Genomic DNA, 18,262 nt, shown 5'->3' on the forward strand with positions numbered 1-18,262 from the left:
TTTTCCAAGCTGATCTACATTAGAATTGATTAATTTCAATGGTTGAAAGTTGAAATAATCTAATTTATATCAATTAAACAAAAAAACACAATTTGCATTGGATTTGCACACAAAATCATGAATTTGAGCTGTTTTTGGGTTGACATGCATATCCAAAACATTGCGTAACTTCAGAACAGTGTACCTGGACGTCGCAAATTTGGTCTCAAAATATGCGGGAGACTTCAATGAAAAAAGTCATGAAACGCCGCGGCAAAATCTTTGCGCGTTGCGGAATCGTGGCGCGAAATGTCAAGGGGGGGGTCAATTTGACCCCACCCCCAGTTAGAATAGGGTTAAATTGAAGAACAAAAATCCTCACCATAAAATCTCCAATCAGTGACAGGAGCGACGGCCATCGTACAGTTGAAGATGCCGTGGGCTGCTGCTAGAGTTGATGCAAAGCCACCATAAGACTTTGAGACAAAAAAAAAAAGACAGAAAAAAAAAATCAAATTCCATTAAATCTAGACATTTATTCAGTAATAAAATCATTTTGAAAGATAGAATAAAATGTAACAAAGTATAACAGGGAATGTAAAGCAAGGAAAGCCAGAGGCTTGTTAAAATATAATATATCTTCATGTCCTTGAATAGAAATCAGCACACTGGCACTGGTCCGACAGTCTGGGACCAGTAAAAATTGTTTGTTTGTTTCAAGCTGCACATATAAGCTGATTCTAAACAGGAAGGCATTGACATGGAAAGGAATGAAGGCTGTACAAATAGGATTACTTTCCTGAAAGATGCGGAAAAAGAGAAAGAATGAACTCACCCATCCCCATATAGCAGTCTTATTCCAGTCAAGGAACTTCTCAGTCTCAAGAAGAAAACTGAAAATTTAAAGAAGAAAAATCACAATAATGCACACTTTATTCATGTCATGGTAAAAATTACAAGCATGTGGACAGATATTCAAATCATAATTTACTTTTTGATTCATTAACAAGACATGGTAGTAATGAGAACTTAATGATAAGATCCTCCGAGAAACAGGACAGTCTCAAAAGCCTCAAAAGATCACCATTTAAATTTTTGTTTATAGATACATTAAACCTGTGACAACTGGGAAAAAAAATTGGAAAGATGAGTAATTGATAATATGTGGCCAACCATAAGAAAAAAAAAATCCTGATATGGTTGTTGAATATTGAAAATCTCATTTTGGCACTATGAAATTTTCCATTTATGCTTTTTGTCCTACTACACAAACATAAAGCAATCTGGCTACAGAGTTAACACTGTATTGATTATAAAATTGGCCGTGAATTTTCAAGAAGCAGTAAAGCATAGAAGAGATGAGATCTTGTATTAGATAAAAAGAATAGGTCTATTCAGCATGTCATATGGAACACATTGAGAAAAATTACCAATTCAAAATTTGAGGCATGTTCAAGATTTTTACACTGAATGAGAAGGAAGTGAACACTTGGAATTTGATTAAAAAATGAATATTAAATACATTCTTCAGCCAAATCATTTAAAGTGATTCTACAGCTTTGGTTGAGACCTTCATGAGGTTTCTAACATCTTTGGTGAAATAATAAGAAGCCTCTCATGAAATATGAAAGAGTATGTAATTCCAAGAGGGATTCAACGTTTATTTGATTAAAAAAAAAAATTGGTTGTGAAATGGCTGAGATATCTAAAACAGAGCAATCCTATTAAAAGGTGGGACCCATCTTTTATTAGGATTGCTTTGTTTTACTTTGTTTTTGGAAGTGCTTTCTTGGTATCTCGCAAAAAGTTAAAAGCCCATGTCAGTCCTCATCTCCACCAATACTATTCCATCCCTTTAACTATGGCATGAAGAGAATGGACAACCAGGAGATATCACGATAGTTTTCCTTACTTGGTTCCAGTGACCTGGTCTTCTATCTCCACAGATCCCAGTCTCCTATACAACTCATACATCATCTTCTCTCCTTTATAGCCTGAGCCCCGCCCATCAATCCTGGCAACGATGATGTGGTAGTTACTCATCAGGTAGGTGTACCAACCCTGGATGAACTTTGAGTCCACCTGTTACAAGGTACCAATAATGTCGCATTTTATTACAAGATAACCAACACACAAAAAAAGCATGAATGTTGACCAGAGAATGGGGGATGTCTAAAACAGAAATAAGAATATCAGGACAGCAAACATAGAAAAAGAGTAAACAAAAACAAATTTGGTAAAAGTCTAGGCTGTTCTGATGGCAAGAGTCAACTATAGGGTTTTAATTGAGATTCCCTGAATTGTAAAGCTTGTCAAAAGAATTTGAAAACATGCATACACACATCTGCACACACATGCACCTACACACCTACACACACACATACAGTATGTCCACATTTCACTACCACAGGACACTTCAATCAGAATGACCTCTGAACTTAGACTGTATCTGAAATGAATTCAAAATATTGAAAGAGTAAATCAACAAAATACCATATAAATGCTAAATGTGATTTGCCTATAAACTGTTATCTTGTATGCTTTTAAAACATTTTTCCTTTATCATGATGAAAACAATAGTTTTTCCTTTTCCAAAATCACTGTCTATTATCACCTACCGTACTTTGCTGTTATCTTTTGATTACATTCTCGTTCTGTCACACTTTTTTTTTTAAATGAGAAAAAAAAGCAGAGAACATCATTCACTAAAAGTATGTTTTATACACAGGTGTACTAATCATTTTGTATCTTTATCCTCACACATTGACAACAGAGTTTGTGCTAGTGGATGTGTCTTTGCGCCAATTACTTTTGTGCCAAATATTTTTTGTGTTTTTCTTTTTCCATACACTTTCTGCTGTTGTTGTATGCTTGCTATCTATTTGCCTTGTTGATGACTGAGGATCAAGACTGTTGCCATGGTTTCTTACGTTTTGGCTCCCTGGACCTCCGTAGACATCGATCATGAGGGGGTGCTTTCTCGCCGTGTCAATTTCTCGTGGGACCAAAAGCTCGATGGGAATCTGGTAATTTCCATCTTTGGACTCTGTCTTATACAATCGCTTGACGACATAATCCTTGAAAGAGAGACGCACAAAAATGCATTCTGTAAAGGATACTGTTCATCTGTTTTTTATCATAGTACAGATTTGTCAGTTACGAATCTAGGGCGAGGTAAATGTTGTACATGACTTCACATACAGTCTAAAGAGAACAGCGACTTGATGGTTGATATCTGGACAATCTTATGCGGAACAATACCTCGCTTCTTAGGGTAATGTTCACAGTGAATTGATACTCTTGTTTAAACAAAAATCATACTTTTTAACCCACTGAGGACGGACTGATTTTGCTACAACATGCATTTCCCATAGACACCTGCCCAAGTATACTCGGGACTCGTTCTCAACGGGTTAAAGTAAGCTTTCGGTGGTGATCCAGACTTCACTGATGATTACGATGACTTTTCTGTCCACTTCAGCAGGAAGACAAATTTAGATCACATTCCAAACATTGATATTCAAATTGTGATTACAACACAAGGTTTTCTTTTTTGAGCTTGTGTGAAAGGTCTTATTCAGCAAGGCATTTTCTTCACGATCTTTAGTACGTGTATGCCTTACAGGCAAGTTGCTACATAACTAACTTAATTTCATTTCAGCAACTTTCCAACACTTACCTGAAGCAGCCCCAATGCAATGCAACAGCAACACTCGAATGAACCAAGTTTGTAACTCTAATATGTTTAATTGTGCAAATCAATGTGTGCTGTTTATTCAAATGATTGTGTGTTATTAAGCACTTGATTTACAAGTGATTTTCTAAATATTATTTATTATATTTTTGGATCGACTTTCTTTTTGGGCATGTGAAATCCATGTTCGGGAATTTTAAAGTGTTTTGCAACAAATTGAAAATCTGCTGAAGTGGTAAGTGTTAAAAAAATAGTTGTGCAGCACCCTGCTACAGGACTTGTGGTTTGCAAAGAATTTTACCAAGATGTAGTAAAATTCAGAGTTGCAAATTCAGTGCAGACAAGACGATAGTTTCAGCAACAGAACCATCCCGGAACTTGATGAGTTAAGGGACACGATATTTGTGGAGTACGACAAGATCATGACATAGTCTTACTCTGAGCGTGACAAAAACTACGCGCACTGCCATTTACCTTGTCTTTGTACGCTTCAACCACAGCCGCATTGTCCTGCACTGTGGTGTAGTTTGAGGAATCCACGGCGTGGAGCGTTGTCTTGGGAACCCAGGGACCATGGCACTGGAGGAAGTAGCGCGTGGCCTCGTTGTTGAACATGGCACTGAAGTAGGTGCAGGTCTGGTTCATCAACTTACACGTGATACAGGACTTGGTGCCAGTGGCAACATTCAGGCTATGAGAGCAAGAAATCAAGAGAGAGACAGAATGAGGCAAGAAGTGTATAAATTATAAATGAGGTTGAGGTACTGAATTGTAGTAAATTGCATATCATTGCTGGGGTGACAAAACCTTGTATCTGCAATTTTGGTGAAAATGACTTTTTTGCATTAATGGTCAAATAATGGGTTAAGTAATGTCCTGTCCAAATCTGAACTGTCATACTCCAAAAAAAAAATGAAGCCACCACGGCATGTCAAAGGAAAGGCTATAATTCCAAATCGCCACAGTGCTTTAGCCGCCATGTTTTTTGGCTCTCTTGAACATTTGACATTTTGTAGATATGAGGTCTTGTCACTCCAGTGACGATATGGTACTAGAGCATGCAAATGCTCTTGAGGATGCACTTTATGATTAAGATTATGATTATGTTACAATGTACGTATGACCAGAATTAGTTATGTTCTGTGTATAACTTATAGTTATGTTCTCAAAGTACAACTATTCAAATAATTAAGTGCTGAATACAACTAATCAAATTCCTGATTGTGTCTCCATTAAAGATAGTTGCCACAAGCAGCTATTTGAAAGTTACCTGAACATGGTCCTGTTGCCGGGCCCGAACTCCGTGCTGAGGAAGTAGAGTGTGTTGGCATCCTTGTTGTAGGCCACGATACTCGTGACCTCCCATTGACCTTGGGTCAGGAAGGTCACCTCCCCAGCCTCAGCATCCTGGGTAGAATGAGACAAAAAATTAGCGGCTGCATCACAATCGACACTTGGCTGTCATACCTGCCTTGATGTTGTACACTTCTTGTTTGACTTCTAACAAATCAAAGTTCAATACAGAGGACTTCAATCCTCATTTGATTACAAATTGCAGGTATCACTTTCTTGCCTACAAGGATCAAATATTAGATACAAGTGACAGATTTTACTCACATATGCTCAGAATTCTCAGGGAAAGAAGCAGAGGAATGCTATAACATATCAAAGAAAAAAAAAAAGGAAAAAATAGAGCCCTAATATTTTCTTGAGAGTGCAATGGGTTTTTTTTTTTTAACCGAGTTGCCATGACTGCTAACCATATCCTTCAGTTATAAGGAACATTTCAACATGTAACATTATACAATATTCTCTATACATAATACGTCTCAATAGTCTTTTATAATCCTGCATGAAAACATTTTCATGTCAACGCATCATTCAACAGATTTATAGAGATATTGGGTTCTCAGAATTTAGCTCTAGTCTAACAGCAACAACAGCTAAGGTGACCATAACGATAACAAAGATGATGATGATGATGATGGTGCTATCACCACCACTACTACTCCACCGTTGGCATGGCAACTCACCTTTGAAGTGACCTGTGCTATATGATAGTAATTTCCCTTTGGACCCTCCCTTTGTGGAAGGATGGTGAAGTAGGACTCGCCTCCGTCTGCAAAGATGATATCTCCCCTCTACGAAAGTTGGAAAAGAAAATGTGGTATACAAAAACCTTGGTAAGTAACAAAAAAAAAGAAGTTTGTAGGCTTCATGACTTGACATTGCACACTTAATCAACATCAGCAGCTACGGTGCATCTTAACTCATCCTAACGGAAACCTGGTACACCACATTCCCAAAATGTAGACAAGACTGTCTGCATTTGTGGCCTAAATTCATGTTTATTTGTGTTCTGCTGACCCCCCCCCCCAAAAAAAAAAAAAAATAATAATAATAATAATAAAATAAAAATACTTTGATCAAAAGATTAGTTTCTTCTGTCATCTATTCTTCTTCTATCTCCAAAATGTGTTTATTTTTGTCTTATCTACCTTTTTCCTCTAAGTAGCAGTGCGCTTGTTTTGCTATAAAGCTTGTTTGAAGACATACACGGTGTACATAGCCGTCAAGGCTGAGCTCACTAGATTTTGACTTTCGCTGACCCCATTCGGCTGTCATTATAGTGTATAACAAAAGAATTTGCAAGCCCATCAGCGCATGCTCTATTCATACCTTATGTCCAATCAATATCATCAATCAATACAATGTCACTTTGTGTCACATTATCTGATCTTCCACGAGATGGATACGCTACTCTGAACATCAGGTACAAGAAGATATATGCATTTCTGATACTTGGTAAAGTTACTGTAAAAGTGGACATTTTTGTTTGCTGTACGTAATACTACATTATACTGTATTTTGATTGCATGGATTTCAATTCAACTTACTCTGCCAAGTGTGGAAAACTACTCATGCAGAAATTGTCACTAACATCAATCACTATGTGTCACTTATTGTCACTAAAATCATTATGTGATTCTAAAAGTCGTTCTGACCTGCACGATCCATCCATTTGGTGTCTGGTGCTCGTAGTTGACATCGCAGACTCCCGAGTCCACCTGGCACAGGGTGATGAGGGAAATATTCTGAGGCCGGTTCCACCACGTCACGGTGACTTGGTACTGGTCCTTCCACACCGCACTCTTGAAATAGTGATCCCTGGCGGCAGATGGATGGAGCAAGAAAGTTTGTTGAACCTCCTCGAGTATAAACCTTCTTTTGGGACCACACTTGTCACACTATTACACTGTGATGGATGCCATGGTGCCATTTTCATCATGGTATCTAAATCAACTGATTTTCTTAAGCATTTACCTGGCAGCATTCTACATGCTGAAAGTGTCTAAGTTAATACTATGGTGGGCCCAATGGTATTAAAGTGCTTACTTTTACCAAGCCGTGCTCCCTGGAATGAATGGGACGAAAACCAGGATGTCTATCTTTATAGCAACAACAATAAAGGGATTATCAGATTGGTAAGCTGAAATTGAGCACCCCTAATAAAACCATTCTGTCCATTATTAATGCCAACTCATGCAGCCGCATCATCCTTTCAGAACTTATGAGAGCTAGTGTAAAAGGTTTTAAAGAAATGAAAAGGGCACTCTACGGAACAACAAATCACACTATTCTACAAAAAAAAAAAGAAGTGTTACAAAAGACTGCTAAAAACACAATTTCCCATTTGCTTTATGATTCCAAACTTTCGAATAATGTAGAAGAAGAATTGCTCTTTCAGAAAATATGAAAAACTCAAGATTGACTACGTTCATCCGTTTCATCTTTGTTGAGTCTTCACACAAAATTAGTGTGTGTGACTTTTGTTGGTTTTGTGATGCACAGTCCCATAATCATATCAACCGTACTTGTGATTTGAGTACCAATAGGTAAGGAAATCCAACAGCATTGTACAAACTGTCCAAAGTCCTTGGAACAGACAAGGATAAGTGGGCCAAGACAAGGACAGAGTCAAAGACAAGGCACTGGGCTAGAACTTACTGGTCCTGGAACTGAGCAGGAGGCTTTATGTGGACCAAATTCTGCTGGTTGTTAGTTGACATCACATAGAGTTTGACCACTGGGTTGGTGTATCCGGGCTTAGGATAACTGATGTATTTCACCTGAAATACAATCGAAGATTAGAGAGGTGTTGGACCCTACATCAAAACAAGCTTTATAGGTATGACAAAAGAACATCTTTATTGGTGCCATCATCACAGGAACTGTCATGAATCAATTAAACTAAGGAAATCCTGAAAGAAATGCCTCTGACAACCTGAAATTAGAATGGACACAATGATGAAATCAATGTTACTCTTACCAGGTATGTGGAGTTTAATGGAAGAGCCAGCTTACAATTTAAAGTTAACTGCTGGCACAAAAGCCTAGTGATACTTTTTTTTCAAGCAATATTCTCATAAACAAAGGAAGACATACAAAAAATACCGGTACTACCTTTTGACATATGTGTATTTCACTGTACATCTGATTATCACAGTATGGATATCACCACTGATAAAATTAACATAAGTAGCACATCTTCCAATCGTCCTCATCAAGTGACAACCAACTATGGTAGGAAAGAAAATCCCTGTTTTGAGAGGAGCTGTTGAGGCTTAGTGGTTGAGACCACAGACTATCAATCATTAGGTCACTGGTTCAAGTCCCCTGGCTGCAGCAGTTGTGCCCCTAGGCAAAGAACTTAATCCCCATTGACTAGTCCTTTGGAGGGTACTTAATGCTATCAGTTCCATGGTTGCCGACTTGCAAGTGTTCATTGCTTTTTCAGCAATCATGTTAAACAAACCAAGATCAAATTAAAATCATTTTAGACCTACCTCACTGTAAACCTTGTTGTCGTAGTATGGATACCACGCCTTGGGCACGTCGGTATCGTTGAAGGAGGCAAAGAGCAGAAGAGTTCCATCTTCATACCAGTAGATGGCGTTGTTTGAATCGAGAATCTCCTCTGTCATGCAGAAATCAATGAGAGACGAAACGTGACTAGCCTCAGATCAATACTTCAGTAATTTGTTACATGCAAATACATCAATACTGCACTAATCTTTACAAACAGACAGACAGACAGACAAATACACACACACACACACACACACACACACACACACACACACACACACACACACACACACACACACACACACATAAAGATAAGTTTGAAATTCCATGGATACTCTCACAAAGTAGTAAATCTTTTTTAATAATGTACGGACAAAATCACAATATCAATGACAGCAACTAATATTCCTTCACCAGTTTTGTCCTGTTCAGCATAATATACCTTGACAATCAAGGCAACACTTTCTACCACTTTTCCACACAGCACCTTTAACATTAACACTTTCAAACTAACATGTATGCTAATGAAATTTGAATATTTGTTATATTCTAAAGAAGTATTTATGTTTTTGACTATGTGACCTATTTTTTTTTTCTCTCTCTCTTTGCCATAGTTTAACCTCGCTACATTAAGACCTATGTAGGGTACGTGTGTGTCAAATTTCACTAAAACTGTTGAAAAATGGAGATTTCCATTGCTCTCAAGTATTTCACCTCTTTTTTTTTTTTCTTGTGGGGGGGGGGGGGGTGTTGGGGGGAGAGGAGGGAATGGTAAGCTTAAACTACCAAAAGTTCATCGTGGGTGCACAATGCGCTCAATCCAACCAGGGCCCTTTAACCTTCATACAATATCACATATTTCATGCCAAACTTTAGTAGGCCTGTGCGACAATCATAACCCAATTTGCTATTTTGATCTTAGCATCTACACTTTTTGTACATTTGCAGTGCTTGGAAACTATAGGAACACTGTGCATTCTGTCCTGAGGGGCTATTTCACTTCAAACTCCCACTCAGACATGGGCAGATCCAGGATTTCCGTACAGGGGAGGCGCCTTTACAAAAAGGGGGCGTAACAACCCCCCCCCCCCTTTTCTTTTTATTTCTTTTGTTTCAACAAAAAATAAAGAGGGGGTGTGCCCCCCCCCCCCTTTTCATGTGCAGTAATTGAAAATGGAATATTCCAGTTGAGGAGGGTAGTACAGCTTATAATGTGAAGCAGGCACTCCACTCACTACTTGTATCTCCCCCCTCCCATCTCACTAGTTGTATGAATGATCATGCCCCAATTTTCTATTTTGACCCTTCCTGATATACACAAATGTATGTGTGATAAATGGAGGATTGGAACATTCCATTTTGTCAAAGAGGGGTGTATCATCTAATTCAAACCAACTGGGCAAGTCATCAAACATTTTCCCCCAATTCATACCAGTATTTACAATTTCCAAGTCCCTCTTTGCTATTTTGGTTGCTTCTTTTGGTGTGAGCAGTGAGTGGAATATTGGATGATTCTATTCTGTCAACAGGGGGTTTATTACCTTCATACACCCAATCAGGCACTCCATTAAATATTTGTCCCTCTACACCAGTATCTGTGATGGCCACTGGATCATTGCCCACTGCAGTCTGGTAGTACAGATTATTCTGGTACACAAAAACCTGAGAAGTAAAAGTAAGAGAATGAAGACATTTAACAGTGGGAAGATCTTTCAAGACTCCAATTTAATACATCGGATTCATGCAAACACTGGAAAATGTTAAAACTCCAGAAAACATAGTAAAACCAAGAACTGCAAAAGGGTATACATTTCATAGTTCAGCCTCAACTTGTAAGCACTATAAGCTACCACAAAATGACTATTGTATGCGAGTAAAAATTAAAAATAGAAACAATCATGGTCAAAAAGTGACCTACGTGTAACTGTCCTCCATTGATGAATTGAGGTATGGTGCACTACAATTGTACATGATTTTTATACCACTTGGCATAGAGTAGATGTCTTATTGTATTCCAAAAGGATCTTAATTGGAAGGAAATAACATTGTTCCACCTGTAAATTGGTTCCCTATGTTGGGATATCTAATGGAATGACAGTGCACTGGCTTATAGGCAAGCTATGGCCAACTTCATGGATGCATAAAGAGCTTAACCCGTTGAAGACTAGTCCCTAGTATATATGGGCAGGTGTCAATGAGAAATGTGTGTTGTAGAAAATCAGCCCATCCTCAACGGGTTCAAGACCCAGAGAAGAGCTAAGCTGCTCTGCAGAGTATTACGTGTTGTTTGAAAGTTTGCAAGGCGAAAGTCTAAATGAGGACGCCAGGTATGAGGTAAGAGCATGCACAAGATACAACAAAAGCTGGAATGAGAGTGACATGGGGGTCATCACAGCACCCATTGGGTCTATAGACGTCTTACCAAGGCAGTATTGGTGGGGGCCCAGGTGGCATACTGCAGGTGGACTGGGCTGGACACACCCGGTGGCATCAAAGTCCCACTTATAGATCTGAGATGAGTCGAGGTGTGGGAGAAGAAAGAGATATATGCAGTGTATACAATAAAAACAAAAGAAGCACTTAATTCCACCTGTTGGATCCAGTATGCAAAAGATGAAAAGAAGACATTCTAATGATTTAATACACCAAAACCCTGAAGAAGACATGTGACCTGTCAAAAACTTTGTGTAACAATTAAAAGTTGTTGGACACTAAAATGCATTACCATTTCTTATTTTCATTCTCAATACAAAATAAATACATAATAATAAAAAAGATGTATATATATATATATATATATATATATATATATATATATATATATATAGTTGGATAGATAGAGAGAGAGTCAGACAGACAAACAGACAGACAGACAGACAGACAGACAGAAAGACAGACAGACAGAATGAAAAGAAGAGACAGACTAATGGACCTTCAGAATTATGAACTTACTTCATCTTTGGATCAACAAACCATCAGAATAACAAATTGTAGCCATGGCAGCAAGTACAGTTACCGAATACATGTAACTAAACAATCTATTCATCTTGAAATTAATTTATGTTGTCATTACTAAAGTGGCATGATTAATTCACTGGCACTGGGATGCTGGTGGGTGTTGTACAAAATCTATGAATATTTGCGTGCCTGGTGGGGAACCAGTTAATCACACTGACATATACCGTATGTCCCCCCCCAAAAAAAAAAAAAAAAAAATTACAACGGACCCTCTGCAATGATTACTTTAAAAATAGTGAATCAATCCAAACAAAATTTCAGGGTATGAAACTATATGAAACTTATTATCCACATCTTACAGAAACCCCCATCCAATTTGCTTCAGTGGTCACAAAGAAATGAGGAGTTTTGTAGAGCATGTCAGGAATCCCTTCCCTCCAAGTTCTGTCCATTGTGTTCACACATTATGCAGTTCCAAGAACATCCATGTGCTAAATTTGGAAGAATCAGACCCATGACATGCTTTTAATACAATGATCCACATTTCTCTGTGACTACTTTATCAAATTGAATGGGATTTTCTGCAAAATAAAGCTAAGATGTCATATTTTATGACCCTGAAGTAACTTTTAGACAGTTTAATCATATTGGTATCTATAAATGCAAAAATCTGATAGTAATTTTTGGGGGGACATACTCTACAGTGCAGGTACAGAGACTGTGCTGGGGCTTACTTTGTGGAGACTTCATAAATCTTGTAGATGGCTTCGAAGCTGGAGCGGTAGAGTTTCCTCTCCTGGGTAGATACCAGGATGTGTTCCTTGTCTGCATTCACCCACACCCTGATGATGCCTTCTTCATCCTGTACAAAGGTTAAAGGTTAAAAGTCAGGTCAGGTCACAGACTGAAATTTGCTACAAATTCAAACCTTTTCTTCAAATTTTTCTTTGCATAGCTGGCAAAAAGGGCTAAGCATTCAAAAATGAAAGTTATGCTGGCCTGAAATGATGATGCTATTTCTCATGGCTTCCACTGTATTAAACAAACTATATAGGCTGTTTGGAGACAGCTCACAAAATATTGTGGTTGCGCGCATACAGAAAATTTACAGCCAATAATGGTATTGGCTGGTGGTAGTGTCGCTGCCCAGAAAGCAGTAGATGACAGGCTCTAGTTCCACGATTCCTTTATTCCAACATGCCTGTTAAATTACAGACCAGCAGTTGCGATCTGACAAATATCATTTGTAAAGGGAGACAAATTGAAGAAAAATCACACCTCAATAATGGTATAATTATATTGTATCTTTCAGTCATATATTTCATCTATATATTTCATTTATATATCTAATTTATATATTTCATCTATATATTTCATTTATATATCTAATTTATATATTTCATTTATATATTTCACTCATATATTCCATTTATATATTTCATTTTTAATATATGTTTCAGAGATAATACAAAATACAAGCAATTACTATTTGTGACACAAGGAATGCTTTGAATACATTAAACATTGCTCAATTCAAGAGATTCTTTCAAATGAAGAGGATATATCTCTCAGATCTGAATATTGCTACATAAGAATTGTGACATATTGGCAATGAAATGAACAAAACAAATATATGCAAATAGATACCAATGAAAACACATATCCCATTCAAGTAGAGTAATTTCTGTCTACCTTCAGACCTTAGCGTCACAGATACTCTGACAAGATGTTAATGTAGAAAGACAAAATTAGAGAAAGATATGATATCATATATATCAAAAATTGACATACCAAATGTGTCAAATTAGGAATCCAGTCTGTCTAAAACAAACCTAAATACAACACTGCTTTACTACTCTAATATTCTGAGCAAACAATCTAGTAGTGTAGCTACAAACCTTCAGATGTGATCCTTATGATATTTGATGAAGGGTATCATTTTGCTGTTGTTATGTATCAAAAACATAGTTCCTGTTTCTTATGTAAACATTCAAAACGGTGAGCTGAAGTTTAGACAAGGTGTTCTCATCATGCCTAAAACTGACATATGTTGAAGTTATGAACATTTTCATTTGGTTACAAGTCATGTTTGCACCATCTAGACAAACCCATTTTGACTGAATCTGTCATTCTATGATGAAAAAACTCACTCCAGGGTCCCATTTCATAAAAGATGTTAGGATAGCAACTCTTGCTGGAATGGCAACTTCCCATAGCAACAGCAAATCAGGAAGCTGGCTTCTTGTCGTTACTATGACAATTGCCATTCCAGCAAGAGTTGCTATCATATCATTTTTTTTTTTAAGGAAATGGGGCCCTGTTTATGCCCTAACACAACCACTTTAGGCCAAGTTGGTAATGGGCATGCGATCAAAGAGTGGGAAGAAATGAGGGTGTTTACCATCGTCCTGTTCGTGATGAGGATGCTTGACTTGTTGCCGGAGATATCGACAGCGACAATATTGTTGGTGGAGTCCCGCATAATGTACTCATTTTCTGCAGACATGAGAAATACATCGTGGAGACTGTTACCTGCTCAACCATGCCTACTTTGGAAGTTAAATTGCGGTAATTCTCTTTACACAAAATGCTTTTTTTTTGTCTGTGTATCAAAATACAGGTACAATGCAATTTCTCCTTGCATCGCTACTCAGATTTTTTTTTTCTGCTAAATTTGAGGATTTGTGGTCTGTGACAAATTAACGTCACATCGTAAGGAAATATCCATACATCTCTGAGCTAATATGCCTCTGGAACTGTCTACAGATTCTGAGTCATTCAAAGCAGCATCCCAAATGCTCCACATCATTCATTAACCTATAGAACGTGATGACATTTTGCTAAGAGCAGGATTAACAGCATCGGCACTGCTCCTCTGCTACTCAAAATGATTACTGTCGAAAAGGGCACCACGCTGCGAGAGAAATTTGCTCCCGAATAATTGCAAAAACAGCAGGCTACGGAAACAATCTCTACAAATTGCACGGCAAGACAGAAAGTTACACCTGACTGAATCTTTGGGAAGTCATCAATCACGGATACCACTGGATTCAGCAATGTGCACTGTAGTAATATTTGTCAGCTATGGGTTTACTATCATCAGTCCCTCACAAGAGATAAGTGTACGGGAAAATGTAATGTCATTGTGCCATCATTCTTGAATGTTTGAATTGATTGACTTTATTTTTCTTCCTGAGCTCCTGAGAGGCAAATGAAAACATTTACCTATAGATATCCTTTGAATAGGGTCCTTAGAAAAATAAAGAAAATAAAAAAAGTTTCCTCTGTTTCATGAGTATTTGTTTTTTATGATACAGCAATAATGCTGACAATGCCAAAGTGATATGATGAAAGATGACACATGTTCAACAATCAGGGATACAGAATAATTGAAATTTGAATTTCAGATAATCTTGTTCATATTCCCAATAATTACTCCAAAAAATTATCCAAATTGCACAAACCATCCTTGATATGCTGTTTCTGTTCATTGAGTTGATTATTTTGTCACTTCTTTTCCCATTGGCACTCAGAATTATTATTTACATAACTCATTTTCATTACATCTGACATGCTATAGCCTACTTTCAAGTCACTGGATGAATTTTCTTTAGCTGATGAGAATGGCCCAGCACTAAATTTACGGCTTATTCCACACACTCCATGCGATCTTGATCGATCAACTCACAAAACAAACATGACAGTCACAAAAGCACACAGGTTCTACTACATGATGTCTTGTAGAATTATAAGAAAGTCATAATTATAGTCCTAATCTTCTGATGGATTTCACTGAGCAATTCTTAAAATCTTAGAATCAGCTGCTTTACAGAAATTAGGATTGTTCAGCGGGACAGGGTTGAGTATTATGAGAACAAGTACGCAAATAAAATGACCACGGTAATCTACCTGAGAACCATACAGCATCGAAATACTGTGGCTTGTACTGTTCGTCGAAGATGTCATCGAAGGTGAACTTTTCAAACACATGTTCCTCTGCACCTGGGGATAGGATAGAGTTTGAAAATCCACGTTAGACCCCAGACTCTAGAGGGCGGCAAAGCACTGCTGATTATGTTAAAATGGACTCGACTCGACAGCACATGTACATTTTAAATTTGACCCAAGGGTAAGGACTCCTTTACGACCGTGAAGAGGCAGCTCTCACCGAGTGGGTGAAGCCGTGTCGTCATGACAACATGTAATAAAGGCCACAACGTTGTGAGTCGTAATATTGGCGATGCTTGATGTATAGCTGGTATTAAAGGCACTTTCGATTTACTACCAAGAATCCCTGAGGCAATTTTGCACCGAGCAGTGAATTTGTTTTATACACATAAAAAAGCTATCAAGTGCTGTCCCTTGACTCAACTAGACACTAGAAGATATTTCAGTAGCACTAACGTATACCCGTCTTTTTATTCTTCAGTTCTATTGTCTACTGTTTTCCTAGTGGCCAATGCCAGCAGGCCAATAAGTAAAGCAATGATGAAAGTTACCACTTTGCATATATGGGGACAAAATAAACAGTATAAGTGCCTAAACATATTATTTCTTAAGGGGTAACATCAGTGGCACATATGTCACTGTGCATCACAAAACCAGCAAAACATGGCACAACTTGATTCTACATGAGAACACAAAATGGGGGAAATGGATTAACCTAGTTAAATTTTCCTTTGCTATATTTTGTGAAAAAGCAATTATTCTATTTACTTCTATGGGTAATGATCACTACAGGAATGTGAAAGGTTTTTTTTTTTTAGTTTCTCGAGAACAACTTTTTCTACAAAAGTGCATGTGATTGGGCAAGTCTGGGAGGTCCCTTTCATTTCTTTTTTTTTCCAAACACTCTTCACTTTCAACTCTGATAACTTTTGAAATGATGATGCAATTTAATTAAAAGCCAGAATTAATCCCTATATAGTAGTTGCTATGGAGATTTACATCCTATTTTTGGCCCCATTCATTATACAGAGCACCGCTGGGTGAGATTAAGCACTTGAGTAGACCCCAAAATCCAAAGCCTCTTTTTTTTCCACAAACACTTCTCTAGAGGGTACACTTTATTTCCATTATTTCGATGAGTTAGGAAATTCCATTTGTATTGAGTTACACATTTTAAGGCTTAGCTTCTGCTAATTTAGAATCTGCCCTCAACTAAAAACACAAATCAACATTAGGCCATTTTCTTTTTTATTGGTTTTGTGAAACAGTGTCTTATATCAATAAGGATATTATTTTGAAAGCTCTAATCAAATAAAAGGCATATAAGATCACATAAATGGAGTAGATATCATAGTATACTTCACAGAGATATTATTTCTTTTTCATCTCTGTTACTATACATCATATATTCTATATATGAAAACATATACTGTGTAGGAGAAGACGTGCATGGTTATCTCAGTGCAATGTTTGATCACACACTGGCAGATATAATGATGTCAAGCCTTACTCTAAAGGATACACTGCCTTTTTATCATCTGAATTTCAATCTTTTCTTAACCAAATAGGCTATGAAAATTGATAGGAAACAAATCAATGTGACTGTCCTATTCACTGGACTTTACAAGTATAATTCATGATTATGTATCTACAGTTGTACATGCAACAATTGACACAGTGGTCAAACTCTTTATTTCTTGTTTCTTGAATATTCGGGGATCATTAAATTTGGTTCTTGGGCCAATGTACATGTAATTCCAACATATCAAAAATTTATATTTCATTTCATATTAAAGGAAATTTGACACTGACAAATTACAAAGATCAGGGAAGAAATTGGAAGTGAATTTTCAATAATTACCAAATAATGTCATTTGTCATATTTCTGCACTCTTGTACTTAAATGGATATGTTTAGTATGCATGACATCAAGATATATAACGGTACTCATCATAGATTTGACATGCTACTCAGGAAAAACAAATAGGGTATAAGGACTGTCAATTTTTGTGCACATACAAACAAAAGAGAGAGGAACATCAGGAAAGTGAACTATTTGAAAACCTGCCTACAATAACCTAAATCTATAACACACATCTGGACATCTACTAATCCTGATAAAACATACAAACATATAATTTTCTGCACTCAAACCTATCCTTCACAGAGCATGGGTAATTCATAACTGCTTTGATAACTCTCTTTTTGGAGTTGTTATGAATGAGTTTCTTATTTCTTAAGAGGGAATTGTCGGCTGAGAATAACAACAATCTGTTGACGGCAGTGAAAAGTGTCACGAATGTCCAATCATTTCTCAACAGATGATGTGATAAAATGCATCACTTCAAAGCGTACAAGGAAAGGAATATTCATCAGGGTTGGTAGTTGCATTTATGACAATTTTATAATTGATTGATTTTCTCGCAGTTGTAACCAGACAGCTGTATTCCTTTCCTTCACCAAATGGACAATTTCTGAAAACCAAAGTGCATGAAAAACTGCACATACATGTATCTAGTAATTTTTTTTATATATATCAGTCTCTCAACTTACTGCACCGGTGATAAATTCAATGTTAGTAAACTGTAAAACAGGAAAACCACGACTGAATATTAAAGATTTGTTATTTTAAATGCATCAGTGGGACAAGATGGCAAACAAAATTGAAAAGAAACAAGCAAATACCACATTCAAACATAAAATCAGAAAGAAAACGATGCAAAGGAAAGGATAAATTCAATGGAGATATAGACAAATAGGGAAATAACAAAGAGAAAGTGAATTTGACAGGAAGGAATTAAGGAAAATTAGACA

At 37.1% G+C, this 18,262-nt stretch overlaps 1 protein-coding gene across 1 annotated transcript in view; it reads right to left on the bottom strand.

Annotated features, from left to right (window-relative positions):
- Positions 1 to 361: 361 nt before the first annotated feature.
- The window catches only part of LOC139720596 (A-type potassium channel modulatory protein DPP6-like), a gene marked incomplete at its 3' end in the record, with an annotated part of 288,877 nt that continues 270,976 nt past the window's right edge, over positions 362 to 18,262 (bottom strand). Inside the window, exons 4-18 of the mRNA XM_071631951.1 lie at positions 15,410 to 15,502; positions 13,902 to 13,996; positions 12,235 to 12,362; positions 10,965 to 11,052; positions 10,084 to 10,204; positions 8,521 to 8,651; positions 7,682 to 7,803; positions 6,679 to 6,841; positions 5,707 to 5,814; positions 4,944 to 5,080; positions 4,148 to 4,364; positions 2,910 to 3,056; positions 1,892 to 2,061; positions 815 to 872; positions 362 to 455 (exon numbers count right to left, since the gene is read on the bottom strand). Coding sequence (XP_071488052.1) covers positions 362 to 455; positions 815 to 872; positions 1,892 to 2,061; positions 2,910 to 3,056; positions 4,148 to 4,364; positions 4,944 to 5,080; positions 5,707 to 5,814; positions 6,679 to 6,841; positions 7,682 to 7,803; positions 8,521 to 8,651; positions 10,084 to 10,204; positions 10,965 to 11,052; positions 12,235 to 12,362; positions 13,902 to 13,996; positions 15,410 to 15,502 — 1,872 coding nt within the window. The remainder of the gene's footprint in view (positions 456 to 814; positions 873 to 1,891; positions 2,062 to 2,909; positions 3,057 to 4,147; positions 4,365 to 4,943; positions 5,081 to 5,706; positions 5,815 to 6,678; positions 6,842 to 7,681; positions 7,804 to 8,520; positions 8,652 to 10,083; positions 10,205 to 10,964; positions 11,053 to 12,234; positions 12,363 to 13,901; positions 13,997 to 15,409; positions 15,503 to 18,262) is intronic.

This window comes from Diadema antillarum, unplaced genomic scaffold, assembly GCF_040938485.1.
Source record: "Diadema antillarum isolate AM-2024a unplaced genomic scaffold, OU_Dant_1.0 scf00000130, whole genome shotgun sequence".
Classification (NCBI taxonomy): Eukaryota; Metazoa; Echinodermata; class Echinoidea; order Diadematoida; family Diadematidae; genus Diadema; species Diadema antillarum.